General features: G+C 49.6%; 1 protein-coding gene across 5 annotated transcripts in view; it reads right to left on the bottom strand.

Moving 5' to 3' along the window:
* PRKAG2 (protein kinase AMP-activated non-catalytic subunit gamma 2) overlaps window positions 1-14043 on the bottom strand; it is a 215863-nt gene that overhangs the window by 82069 nt on the left and 119751 nt on the right. For all 5 annotated transcript variants that reach the window (XM_041002353.1, XM_041002351.1, XM_041002352.1 and 2 more), the window contains one exon: window positions 7321-7535. In XM_041002353.1, the coding sequence (XP_040858287.1) occupies window positions 7321-7535 (215 nt within the window). The remainder of the gene's footprint in view (window positions 1-7320; window positions 7536-14043) is intronic.

Here is a 14043-nt window from a genome sequence, read left to right as displayed (position 1 = left end):
CTCTCATCCCCAGGTGACTGTATTTTGGAGATAGGGACTTCAAAGAGGTAGCAAGGGTTAAATGTAATCACGGAGTGGGCTATAATCCAAGAGGACTGGCATCTTCATAAGGAAAGAAAGGGCCACCAAGGGTGTGCACATGTCTATTTATTCCTATCTACTTAAAAGGTGGGATGGGGGAGGGAAGCTGAAATGGGGTAGGGGGTGGAGGAAGGAAGGGAGAGAGAGAGAGAGAGAGAGGGAGAGAGAGAGAGAGAGGGAGTCCATCTGCTACTATAATACTTTTGTTTTCCCCAATTAGGAGGTAGATATAAATTTTCAAATGAAGCAGTGAATAATTCCACATATAAGAGGTTATGAAGCCTATAAGAGGTTATGAATCCCTCACCAGGGATTTCCCTTCCCTTCCTTCTAAGACCATGGGTGTGGGTCGTAAGAAACTTTATATGCACTAGCCCTTCTGAGAGACTGTTTCTAAGGCAATGTGAACTGATAGTGTGTACTCTCCAGAAAGATTACTCTCAATCTTTAGTTATGTTCCCTAACTGTTACAGGAAGCCCCACTGTAGTATACTGGCTCCACTGCAGACCCACCTGCTGAAATCAAGGGACAAGGAACATGGCAGATGGTAGAACCAACCTGGGTTGTCGCCTCCTCTTGGCTCCACTCCCTGTATAACATGACTTTGTCACAATGGCCTCATTTGGTTGGCCACAGAAGATTCTTTCTTCTTCCTTTTTTTTTAAGATTGATTTATTTTTATTTGAAAGGCAGATCTTACAGAGCACAGAGAGAGAGAGAGAAGGAGAGACAGAGAGAGAAGGTCTTCAATCATCTGGTCATTCCCCAAATGGCCGCAATGGCCAGACCTGAGCAGATCTGAAGCCAGGAACCAGGAGCTTCTAGGTCTTCTACATGGGTGCAGGGGTCCAAGGATTTGGGCCATTTTCTGATGCCTTCCCAGGCCATAAGCAGGGAACTGGATTGAAAATGGATTAGCTAAAACATGAACCAGCACCCATGTGGGATCTCCACAGGGTGGAGGATTAGCCTCCTATGTCACTGTGCTAGGCCCAAGCCACAGCAAGTACTAAGGCTGATCCAGATTCAAGGTGAGAGTAACAGATTCTATCCAAACAGCAGTTATAGTTGTGCCACTTCTGGGATGAAATCTCAAGGGACTTTGTATCTACTTCTGTCTTGAACCTGTCATTTCTGGGTGAATAATTCAGGGCCAGCCTGCTGGGGGAGAGACCACACACAGCAGAGACAAACCATTCTGTCTGAAACCACCCTGATATAGCCAGTCCCCAAGTGACCTGACAGGTAACGACATCAAGGCCCATCCAAAGTTGCTGACCCACAGAATTGAGTTAATAAACAGCTATTGTTTTAAGTCTGGGGAAGTTGTTCTGTGCAGTAATAGGAAATACAGTACCCAATCCTCTCTTTTTGGATGCAAGAGTCAGATCAGAGAAGGTGATATAGGGCTCAGTTTACAGGAGATGTTCTGGGTTCTTTCTAATAGGAACTGCCAAACCCAGCTACTGCAGGGGCTGCTGGTCATGGTTCATCTGGGTGTGCAACGACAAAAGCCCAGCTGCTGAGCCTCTAGGGCAAATGACATGGCAAATCTCCCGTCACCACCTGGGGGCCACATCTCTGAGGCACCTTCTGACCTTTGGGGTTCCTGCTGAGGGCGCTCCCCTTATAAACAAATAACCCGCAACCTTATCTCAAGTTCTGCTTCCAGAGATTTTGACCCAAGATACAGACCAAGGGTAAAATTCCAAGAAGTAAAAAGTAGAGTTGGGAGTGACTGCTGTGAATAGTGAACTGGAAGAGGGTTGACCCTTTTAAGAGCTCTGTACTGGGAGTCCTCCTCCCAGCGGAGGATGCCTGTGCCACCTCCCAAGAAAACTCATTCCTTCCCAAGACCAGAATGTCTCTGTCATTCCCACTCTTACTCTTTCCCAGTAGTGTTTGGATGTACTCTCACTTATGGGAGGGTGCCACCACCTCCATTCTTCCAACATCAGCCAGTACTCTCTTCACATTGGATCTCTTGGAACAATCTATACTACCAGCCATCATGTTGTTGCCCTTTAAATGACCCAGCCTATATTATACGGCTTCTGCCCTGGACCATACAGTGGTCAAGAAAACACTCTTGCTAAGGTCACAGTGACCTCAGTCCTGTTGAGCCACAGCTAATCTTCTGCATTGACGTCATCAACCACTCCCTCCAAATGCGTGAAACACAAGGACATACATTCCTTTTGCTTCTGCAATATGATGTGTGCTTGCTTTGTTGTCTACTTTCCAGGCAATTGGGAATCTTCTTCCTTTGTGCCCCAAGATGTACATGTTGTTCAAGTTCTCTTTGTGCGTGGCATACATTTCTCTGGTTTATTTCACCTGCCATCATGTCATCCGTTGACATCTGAATGATCCTCCCACCCTAACTGCCAGCTCTAGATTCCACATATCTGATGGCCCTTTGAGCTCGTCTGCCTGAATGTCCCCCAGGCACCTTACTGTCCCACAACTGCCAGAGCATAGCAATGTATGCATACCTGCACAGAACTGCCCTTCTTGGGGCTCTCAGCACATCACACCTCTTCATCCTCTGTTCCCTCTCCCAGCAAATGCACTGGCCTTCCACCCACTTGCTGGAAGCGAAACCTCTGGAATCTTCTCTTTGTTCTTCACCATAATCACCATGTTTCCCCTTCCGTTTCACCTCCTGAAGAGTTCTTCACTTCTTAACCTGATTCCATTTCTTCCCACCTTCAGCTGCCATGGGTCCTGGAGTCTTTCACACCCATCTCACCCAGGCCCCTGTTCTAGCTGCATCTGATCTAATTTTCACACCAGCTGGAGGGATCACCTTCAAAGGCAAGCTGAGGATTGCTCTTCCCCAGTGAAGACTACGTCCACTCATTCTGGGAATAGCTCTTCAGCTCACCAAAACGGCCTGCGAGTTCCCCTCCAGGAATACCTAAGCAGGTTCCGTTATACCCTGTTGCAATGCTTGACCTCTCCATACCCCTAAACAGACAAAAAGCGACTAACAAACAAACAAACAAAACAAAACAAAACCTGCCACTCAAAATGCATAGTGCTATTGAGTAAATGACTTCTGAAACCCACATCCTTGTCCCATGAGTACAACTTGCATATTTGTTGGGTTATCACCCAGGTGTGAGCAGTTTCTGGCATGCAGCAGTTACAAGTATTTGCTGAATAAATAAGTCATAAAATGAGAATTATTTACTAAAGATTAAGCACCCCATCTTCTCTCCAACTTTAGAATGAGATTCATGGGAACAGGTCTTATAAAAATGATTGTTCTGGTTAACATTTGTAGAAAGTATCTTGTACCCAGTGTAGCTGATTCCTCACCTTGCAAGCACCAGGATCCCATATGGGTGCCAGTTGTGTCCTGGCTGCTCCATTTTCCATCCAGCTCCCTGGCTGTGGCCTGGGAAAGCAGTAGAGGATGGCCCAAAGCCTTGGGGCCCTGCACCCGCATAGGAGACCCAGAAGAAGCTCCTGGCTCCCGGCTTCAGACCAACTCAGCTCTGGCCTTTGTGGCCACTTGGGGAGTGAACCAGCAGATGGAAAACCTTTCTTCCTGTCTCTTCTTCTCTCTGTAAATCTGCCTTTCCAATAAAAATAAACAAATTTTTAAAAAAGAGAGAAAGTAGAGAAAGAGTTTTCTTAGTCCTTCAGGCAGAGATCCATGATATCTCAGTATTTTTGGACCTTCAGAAATCTTTAAGCAGTATGATGATCATACCGGGAGCCACCCGAATTAAATCAGTCTAGCTCTTGAGGAACTTAGTACATAAATTCAAAACTCTCCATGAAATCCAGTGAGAACCCAAAGATTTTAAGGCAACCTGAAACTACCAACTGCCCTGCCGCCAGTCTGCGGGGGGCAGTGACGTGGGTCAGACTGCGATTGTAGAGGCTGTGAATGCTGCCAGCTGCAGAGGGTTCTGGGTGCCTTAGATGATGCCAACTACACACGGGACCAAGAGGACATCATCTTGGGATGGACATCATCTTGGGACATCATCTGCTACATTCCTAGGCACATTCACAGGGAGTATAAGCAGAGCAGTCAGGACTCTTAACTGGCACACTGGCATGGAATGCTGGCATCCTAAGCTATGGGTTAATTCACTGTGCTACAATCTTGGCCTCTTCCAATTCTCAAAATAATACTGCAATATATCAGGAGAGTCTGGGTGAGCACTTTGATTTTCCCTTTTTGTGTTAATTTCCCATTTGTTTGAAAGGCAGAACCACATTCCCGCATGCACACACACACACATGCACACAGACACAGTACCCCATGTCCTGGTTTCAACAGGCACTAAGCCAATGACTGCATGGCCTCAAGGTTCTGGCTCTGGCTGGGAAGCGTCATTTCCTTGCATGATGTCTGTGTCCTAGGGAAACAGTGGCTTCCTGCTTCTGATACTTTGAGCTCCTTCATCATTCCCGTCTAAATGACTTTTTTGGATTCATTTTTTCTATAATCTATAGCTATCTGCTGTGTTTCCAATCTAACTCTCTGCTAACCTGCCTGGGAAAGCAGGAGAAGGATGCTCCAACTGCATGGGTCCCTGACACTCCTGTGGGAGACCACATGGGAGTTCTTGGCTTCTGGTTTTTGCCTGGCCACTTGGGGGTGGACCAGTGGGTGGAAGATCTCTTTCTGTCATTTCATCATTCAAATAAATAAATAAATAAATGCAAATTAAAGATAAAACCAGGAAATCAAAATTGTCTGCAGCTGTTTCTTCACGCGTGCTCCAGAACGAGCTCCACGCTCCAGTGTAGCTGTGCACTACACGCAGCCACCGTGTGCTTTCCCAGCCTCTTCCTCCCACACTGCAGTAGGCACAGTCTACAGGGGTGTCCTCCAATGGGCCCCAGAGTCCCCTCCTCAGACATGGCCTATGCCCCATCTGCAAAGCCATGCAGCTTCTCTCTCTCGCGCGTAGATCTATTTATTTTTATTGGAAATACAGATTAGATTTGCAGCTAGAAGGAGAGACAGGAAGAAAGATTTTCCATCTGCTGGTTCACTCCCCAAGTGGCCACAATGGCCAGAGCTGAGCAGATCTGAAATCAGGAGCCAGGAGCTTCTTCTGGGTCTCCTATGCGGGTGCAGGGCCCCAAGGCTTTGGGCCATCCTCTGCTGCTTTCCCAGGCCACAGCCAGGGAGCTGGATGGAAAATGGAGCAGCCAGGACACAACTGGCACCCATATGGGATCCTGGTGCTTGCAAGGTGAGGATTTAGCCAATTGAGCCATTGTGTTGGGTCCTAACTTCTCTTCTTTATGCCAAACTTCACTCTTCCGCCTAAGCCACACTCCGTTTTTCTCTTTGAGAAGGTTATCCATTGGCTGTCCACCTTCTCTCAGGCTTACCACTGACTCCAGGCTCAGCTCAGGTGGGGGAGCCGCTGCTTGGGAGCCGCCATGATGCTTCTGAGAGCAGCAGTAACCTCTGTCGTCCCACTGCTGCAGTGCCAGCTGCTCATTCCACTCATCACCCCTCCCACGCTGCCCGCCCCTTCACTCAGCTGTCATACCTGAGTGTACTCTGCCCAGTAAGAGCACGAATGCAGGAAGGCAGAGACAATAGTTTGCAGTTTAAATAACACCCGCCAAGCACACATTAAGTAAAAATAGTCACCGAACGAACACGAATGGTAACAGGATGTTCTCTACATGGCAAACACATCTCTGCAAAGACGGTAGTTATTATAGCATCAATTATGTCCTCTAAAAGACACAATGAAGTCTGAACGCCCCCTCCCCAGCATCTATGAATGGAAATGGGGTATCTGTAGATACATGCCCAGGTTTAGAGGCAGTCAAGGTGATGGTGCCCTTATAAGAAGAGGAAAATTGGGAAGCAGACACAGGAAAGGAGACCATAAGAGACGCAGTTGGGACTGGAGTGATGCTGTTGCAAATCAAGAAACACTCAGGCTCTTAGGAGCTGCGAGAGGCAGGGAAAAACCCTCCCTAGAGACTGAACAGGGGAAATGACCCTGCAGAGACCTTGGGTTAAGACTTTCAGTGTCTAGAAGAGGAGCAGGGAACTTTCATTTCTGCCAAGGGTAATTTGGATATTTATAACATCATTCATCGGCCATATGAAATTATCAACTTGCCCTGCTGAGATTTTGTTTTTAAAGATTTACTTATTTACTTATTGAAAGGCAAAGTAACAGAGAGGGAGTGGCAGAGACAGAAAGGTTTCCATGCCTTGGGCACTCCTTAATGATTGCAAAGGCCAGGACTGGGCCAGCCTGAGGATAGGAGCTTCATCTGTGTCTCCCACATGCGAGTAGGGGACCAAGCGTGCTTCTCTCCCAGGCACATTAGTAGGGGGCTGGCTCGGAAGTGGAGCAGCAGGACTCAAACTGGCATCCGTACGGAATACTAGCATTGAATTTGGTGGCTTAGCCCACTGGTTCATAGCACTGGTCCTCTGTTTAGAGGTTTTTTTTTTTTTTTTTTTTTTTTTTTAACTTTGAGTCCTGCTTGCTGTTGCCTTGTTAGGGGCAGAACAAATGATTCCACAGGTCTTATGTGGCCTGTAAGTCAGCTGTTCCCCACTCCTGCTCTAGAACTAAGAGACTGTATATTGCTGTGGTTTTCAGCTGCCCAGAGCATGGGACTTAGAGCAGGCTCCATTGTTTCCAAGCACATGGGTAAATCTTAGTAATGTGGTTCTTATGCCCTTGCTGGACCCAAGAAAGATACTGGATGTTCACAGTTCCCCAAGGTGAATGAACAGGCCATGGTGAACAGGCCTCCACTTCTGGGCCTGCTGAGTTGGAGTGCAGGGTGCTCATGTGCTGTGGGGGAGCCAGGCCCTTCCACCACAAGCATGGGCCCTTCTCAGTCCGCGCTGAAGGCCACAAAGACACCTGCCACGCTGTTTCCCAGCAAAGTGTCAACGTCAAACTTTACATCTTAACACTCTAGGACACGACCACTATTTTTCTATCTTTTTACTTCAATATCCCGTGCCAAGTTAACCCAAGTCAAGTTTCCATTAAATGATTTTTAAGAAGTTGAGGTGTGGTCTTCTGCACATATCAGGTGTTACCATTCTCGACATGATTCCATGTGCCTACTGTGCCCTCATGGTCTCCTCTTGAATTGTGACTTAGGATATGAGCCACCTCAGATGCCAAGAGTTGTCAGCTGTAAACAATAGGACAGGCTCTGCCCTCCCTCTAACACCTAGGCACCCTATCCAGGGGAGAAGGACCCAGACTTACAGTTTTGGTGGGAGCATAGTGTGTGGGTGAGGCCAGGGGAGGCCTGGCCTGACTCTGGAAGGACAGGCAGAACCTCTGGCCAGTGTCTGGAGGTGGGGATGAGGCGTAGATACGGTTCTCCAATCGCTCAGGCTCTTGCTTGTAGGACTCGAGGGGAAACGTGAGCTGCTTGGTCACTTGGGTAGGTGTTGACGGAGAGGAGGAGAGGCTGGAGGCTGCAGGGAGAGACAACACACAGTGCTGTTGAAAGTCCAGCCTCGGGGAGAGGAGGAAATCAACAAATCCTAAAACACCTCAAATGGATGTTGTGGCACCGTGGGTGAAGCTGCATCCCACACTAGAGGGCCTGGGAACCAATTTGACCTCTGCTTGTGGGTCACTTTTGGCTAATGCACTGGGATACAGCCAATGACAGCCACAGTGCTTGGGTCCCTGCCACCCTTGAGGAGGTCCTGACGGGGGTGCCCCTGGCTCCTGGTCTAGCCCTTGTTGCTGTGGCCATCTGCAAAGTGGACTGCCAGGCTCTGTCACTCTATCCTTCTAATACACCCATAACTTTGAAAAACAGCCCGTGCCACCCTCCCCCACATCCTAACGACCCATGGGAGCACTTTGGGTGACTCTACTTCTGCGTCACTGGGGTCTTCCCGTGCAGCAGGAAGGACAAGCTCCAACGCATCCTCAGTTGCGACGATGGAGCACACAGATTCCCATCCATCAATCTTTTCCATCCCAGGCCCAGCTTCGCCATTCAGTCTCCAACCATACCCAGGCAGACACCTTCAAAATCCTAGAGGTGCACGCACCTCTGCAAAGGTGTTTTTGACAGATACCCAGCGGAAGTGCAAATGCGTGTGTCCCTGAGCCCACTGTTTCTCTGGGAATTCCTCCCATAGATTTATGTATGCCATTGCCGAGTACACGGCGTTATTTGTTACCGTGTTCCCTTTAAAAGGCAGAGCCCGGAGGCACAGACACCCACCAGGAGGCAGAGGCTAAATAAATCAGCTTGGCACACCCGCACAGTCAGCAGGATACGCCACAAGCCTCATTCTGTTCATCTCCAACACGAAGTGCTGCATGATAAAAGCAAACTGCGGAGCCATCTGTGTCGGCTGAGGCCCTTTGTGGCTTTGAAAAAGGAGAGAGAGATTTTTCATGGTGTGTCTCCACTCAAGTCAGCCTGCATACGCTCAGAGCTTTTGCAGGGCCCGGAACCGCTGGCAGGCAAGGCTGCTCTGTTGTTTTATTTCACACACCATAATGTATTCACCCATCAGGTGCTCCAGACTTGGGAGGCTTGCAAGTGCTGGATTTAAGCCCTGGTCACACCCTAAGCCCCACTCTGTGTTTTTGGGGTGTGTGTGAGCTCACTGCTGTCTGCCCAGCGCTCCCTGTTTCTAGATTGTGGCCTCACTCTGCGAGAAGCTACCCCACTTGGCACAGGTAGAGCTGGCTGTTGTGTAAGGGCCTTCGCAGTCAGCATAAACGTCTTGCTTGTTTTCTGGGTGCAGAACGTTTGTCTTTCAAGTGTCTGTAATTTAAAGAGACATGACTAAGCAGCTTGCTCCTGAGAGGTCTCTTTGAAGCACAGACCTCAGTGCCCGACTCTCCCACGGCCCTTACTCTTGAATGAGCTGACATGTTGCTAACCTAAAGCCCTTGGAGGGCCAGAGAGAAGGCTGGGTGCAGAAGCTGTGCTGCCATAGGTAGAACCTGGCACAGGTACCTTGGACAGGGAATAGGTAAAGTGGAATTTTCACCTGGTAGGGGGAAGCATGTTTCTGGTGGGACTAATTCCACAACACTCTCATTGAAGTTCAAAAGCTGGGGCTGGAGTTGTGGTGTGGCGGGTCAAGCAGCTGCCTGTGACAGAGGTATCCCATATGAACACTCATTTGAGTTCCCACTGCTCTAATCCAGCTCCCTACTGCTAATGACCTGGGAAAAGCAGCACAATTTGGGCCCTCAAGTACCTGGGCCCCTGCACCCACGCGGGACACCCAGACGAAGCTCCTGGCTCCTGCCTTTGCCCTAGCCCAGCCCCAGCCATTGAGGCCATTTGGGCAGTGAACCAGTGGATACAAGATCTCACTTTATCTCTCTCTGTTACTATGACTTAAAATACACATATAAATCTATTATGTTTTGAATGTTTCAATCTTACTTCCTGGTCTCTCTGCCCCATACCCTGCTTCTTTCTCAGGTTGGTGACTCTTGGGGCAGGGGTGAGAGGGTGAGGGTCAGGATGACACTCAGAGAAGGAAGGAGGCGGGGACAGGTTCTCCCAGGTGTGCCTGAGGAACTGATGTGCAATTTGGGAGAATAGGAAAACAGCCTACCTGGAAGCCCCAAATGTGCCTCTGTTCCTGGGAACCAGAGCTAGCTTTAGCAGGAGTAGTACACCCCCATTTTCACACGGAGCCTTACTGTGCCCTCACAGCCACCCCGATGTGGCCTTATCGCCCAAGTGAAGAATCCGAAGAGCAGAGGAAGCTACAGAACTTACACACAGTCACACCTGAGCGCCTCGGACTCGGACTCCTAGTCTTTTGGTGATGATTAAATAGGATTATCCTCAAGAGAGAAAATACAATGTTTAAAACCCCATTTTCAGCTAGGTGGATTACTCTTCCAGAAATCAGGGTTTCACAAGCTGACTGGAGGGAGTGTGTTTAGGGCACCAGACACCCAGGAGGTGAAGTAAGAGGAGCAGAAAGGGGACTGTGGAATTGCCACCCTGACTGCTGCCCCTGGTGGATACCCTGGGACCTTCTCCAAAGGCACGTCTCTTCTGAGTTAGCCAGAGAGATTAGACAATGGTCCACTGAGCAGGGGACTCGAACCTGCCTCAGGAAGACAAAGGAGGGACAGTGGAAACGCTATTGCTGAACCTCTCCATGTTTTACAGACGGAAAGAGGTGACACTGACACACTGCCCCACGACTTCTGACTACACCACTGGATTTCTTAGTCTCAGGTTAAATTGCTGTGCCCAGGGCACCACCTGTCCATTTCGCCAATCAGCAGCACTTACGCAGCCGCTGGGGTCGAGCGGTGCAGGTGCTTCAAGGTACTTAAAGGTGCAGATCAAGCACATGAGGTCTCCACTTTCAGTCGGCTGGGGAAGATGGGACAAGAACAGCAACCTGGGTGGTGTGCGGTGCAGTGGGTGACATGCTGCCTCTCCTGGACTGAATTGTGTGGGCTTGAGCGCTGCCTCCTGTTCTGGGCCCACCTTAACTGCAGAAGTGCACCTTAGCAAGCAGCGGGTGATGTCTCAAGTCACTGGGTCCTCACCACCACAGGGAAACCTGGTTCGTGGACTTGGCCTGGCCCAGCCCAGCTGTTGTGGGCATCTGGGGGAGTGAGCCTACAGATGGGAATAGATCTTTATGTCTGTCTCACTCCCTTCCAAATCAATGAAGACACATTTTTATAATTTCAGAATTATTTATAAAACAAAAACCAAAAAGCACATCCAACAATCCCATGCCATAAGCCTTGACTGTCATTCAGTGTGCACCACGCCAAAGGCAAGAGTCTCCAAGAGGAGAGAGCCTGAGGCTACAGGGCTGGGTCAGCATCCTGGAAACACCCCAAACCTGGGAAAAATCCACAAACCTGGGGAAAAAAAAATGGGGATCTGCCCCCAATCAAGCAAATTTCTTAACGGCCCAGAAGAGACTGGGGTGTTGGAACAGTAACCCAAGAAGGCTCCGGCTGGCCGGCTGGCCAAGGGACAGACAGGTTCTCACATCCGTCTCTCCTGGGAAGGCCTCCCTCCCTTCCCTTCCCCTGCTTCTTAAGGACTTTGTTGAGGGTGCTGTCAGCCTCTGTGGGGAACAATGCCTTTGATTCTCCTGGGGCCGAAGCCAGGCCTAGTGAACAGGCCCAGTGAGTGAACACAAACCGCTCCTGGCAGCTGCACAGAATACCACGCAAGTGGTTCCAGACACCAGGGAGCCAGGAGCTGGTGACTTCACAGGGCCTGGCAGGCTGGACAGGCGGGAGCTATGGCTGGAGAGAAGGAGGGGCGGTGGGGGTGGGGGTTGGGAGAGGAGAACAGAGATGCCGCTGGCAGGAAGTGGGCATGAGCCTGCAGAAAGTCCCAGCCTTGGTGAAAAGAAACTGGGTAGACCAGGTGACTGCACAGTAGCTGCCTCCCCTTGAGACACCTACTCGGAGTGAACCACAATCACTGGGCAGCATTGGCCTTTTCCAAGCACTGACTTGGGAATGACGAGGAAGAAGGAATAATTTTATTTTGATGATTTGTTCCCAAAAGGCTGGCAGTGGATTTAGTCTGGATGGTGGATTTGTTTATGTGCGATTTTCAAACTGCTAACCACTCATCCCAGAGATGAGGGGTTGGTGGTGTTCCCGACTTTGGAGAGGTGTCAGCGAGGATCCCAAGGGAGACAGTGGCACGGAGAAGGTGCCACATTTAAGTGTCACAGCAGTGCTTTCCACAACTGAGGAACTGGACCCAGGGAGGAATATGAACCAGGCACAAATGGTGCCGAGTAAAGTGGGCATCTTGTGAGAGAGGCAATGGCAGAGCCAGCGCAGACTGTATGTCTGCCAAGGTCTTTCTCAAGCACAACACGCACTGCTTTAATCTCCCAGCCCCTGGGCTCTCGTGCCATGCACTACCTTCTCATTCCTTCTGTTTCTGTCTTTGCTAACTCAGGGTCCCAGAAACTAGCCCTTGGGGGGTGCGTCCCTTGCCTGTTGGCATGGCCTTGGGCAATGGAGGTCACTGGTAAGAACTGGGAGTCTGGAGAAGAGAGGCCTTGCCCACCCACCTCTGCCCCCACTTTGCCCCCCCAGCCTTTGGCTTCTAACAACATCTCCTTCCTCTGGGGCCCTTCCAGTCTGGGCAGAGATGGGCTCCTGTGTGGCCTGTGCATGGGGTTAAGCCGTACCATTCTTTTCCTACTGGCTCCCAAAATCCTGCCAGAGCTCTGTGAAGCCGTTTGGGAGCCCTTCCACTGCAAGTGTACCCCTGCTTTCCACTCCGAGTGATAGAGCTTCCAGCCTCCACTCCCAAGCCACGGCAAGGCAGCTCGGGGGCAGCTGCAAGCACCAGGCCTGACATACTCAACTATCAGGAGCTGCCATCAGCAGTAGACAAGACTAAAGGAGACAGATCCCTTTGAGCACAAACTTGGCTCTGTCTCTGGCTGGCGGCCTTTCCTGCTTCAGAAGCAGGAGTTGGGTGCACCTGAGGCTGCCATCGGAGGTTGCCTCTAACCAGCTCCAAACCAGCTTCTGTCCCTGTTGGTGAGTTGTGGGTCTCCTCTGGGAAGGCCTGGCCATAGCTATCACACAATCAACTCAGTCTGCCAAAGGGAAGTCCTTGGAGACCTCAAGGGCCATTTTAGGTTTCCCTCACTCTGAAATGGATAGAGTTCAATGACTGAAAAACCTGGAGCCTGCAGAGCCAATCCCCAGTGACACACATTAGTCCCTTAGGTGGTGTCTGTACCAGGGTGGACACAAACACTTAGGCCAAGGGAGTCACCTTTAGGACCCAGAGAAGGGCTGCTGTCTAGCTGGCCTCATGGCGGGAAGACTACAGAGCAAGTCCACACCTTCCCCTCCTCCCCCGACCTCCTACTCCTGTGACAAAGGACATTCTGATACCTGGTCCCCCACCCTGTGACAAGAGACATCCTGACACCAGGCCCAATCAAACACCATATTCTCCTTCCCTTCAGCCCACCATCTGAGTCCCAAGGTCATTCTTTACGACCATTTCTAAATTACCTGCTCTGGTGGGATGCATTCCAGAATGGCCAATGACTCATGCTGCTTGTCCCATCTCACCTGCTACCCTGTTCCTTCCGCCCCGTCCACAACCCCCACCCCCCCTGCTGCCAAGCCCATAGACTCTAGGAGATAGCCATGCTATCTGACTTCTATTAAGATGCTAAATTCTAGGTCTGGCACGATAGCCTAGTGGCTAAAGTCCTTGTCTTGCATGCACTGGGAATCCATATGGGCACTGGTTCTAATCCTGGTGGTCCCACTTCCCATCCAACTCCCTGCTTGTGGTCTGGGAAAGCAGTAGAGGACGGCCCAAAACCTTGGGACCCTGCATCCACGTGGGAGACCCGAAAGAGGCTCCAGGCTCCTGGCTTAGGATTGGTTCAGCTCTGGCCGTTTTGGCCACTTGGGGAGTGAATCATCAGACGGAAGATCTTCCTCTCTGTCTCTCCTCCTCTCTTGATATCTGACTTTCCAATAAAATAAAATAACATAACATAGAATAACATAACAGAAAATAAAATAACATAAAATAAAATCTGAATATATATATATATATAAATAAAAACTAAAACTAAAAATGCTAAATTCTTTTGCATTCTATCTGTTTAACATGGTTAAAAAATTAGTCTCACATAGCTGGCAAAGAGAAACCACAAGATATTCTGAATGGGACTTGGAGCCCAGACAGGTCCTTGGAACTTACTTTCAGAACCATTGGCCCAACCTGAGCATGTAGACCACAGATGCTACCTGCCTCTTTAAATACACACACACACACACTATTTTGGGTAGAGGTTACTTCATTCAATGACTTTTAAAATGTCTATTTTCATCTACTTGAAAGGGAAAGAACTCTTATCATCGGAGAGCTGGATTAAAGCAGAGGAACTGGGACTTGAACTAGTTCTCGGACGTGGGTCTCTCCAGCAGGGCGTAACTTGTGTTGCC

Source organism: Ochotona curzoniae, unplaced genomic scaffold (genome assembly GCF_017591425.1).
Source record: "Ochotona curzoniae isolate NIBS_2020 unplaced genomic scaffold, NIBS_Ocur_1.0 scaffold_2476, whole genome shotgun sequence".
In the NCBI taxonomy this organism is placed as follows: Eukaryota; Metazoa; Chordata; class Mammalia; order Lagomorpha; family Ochotonidae; genus Ochotona; species Ochotona curzoniae.
The sequence above is the reverse complement of the archived record's forward strand: the minus strand, read 5'-3'. Positions and strand labels throughout refer to the sequence as shown.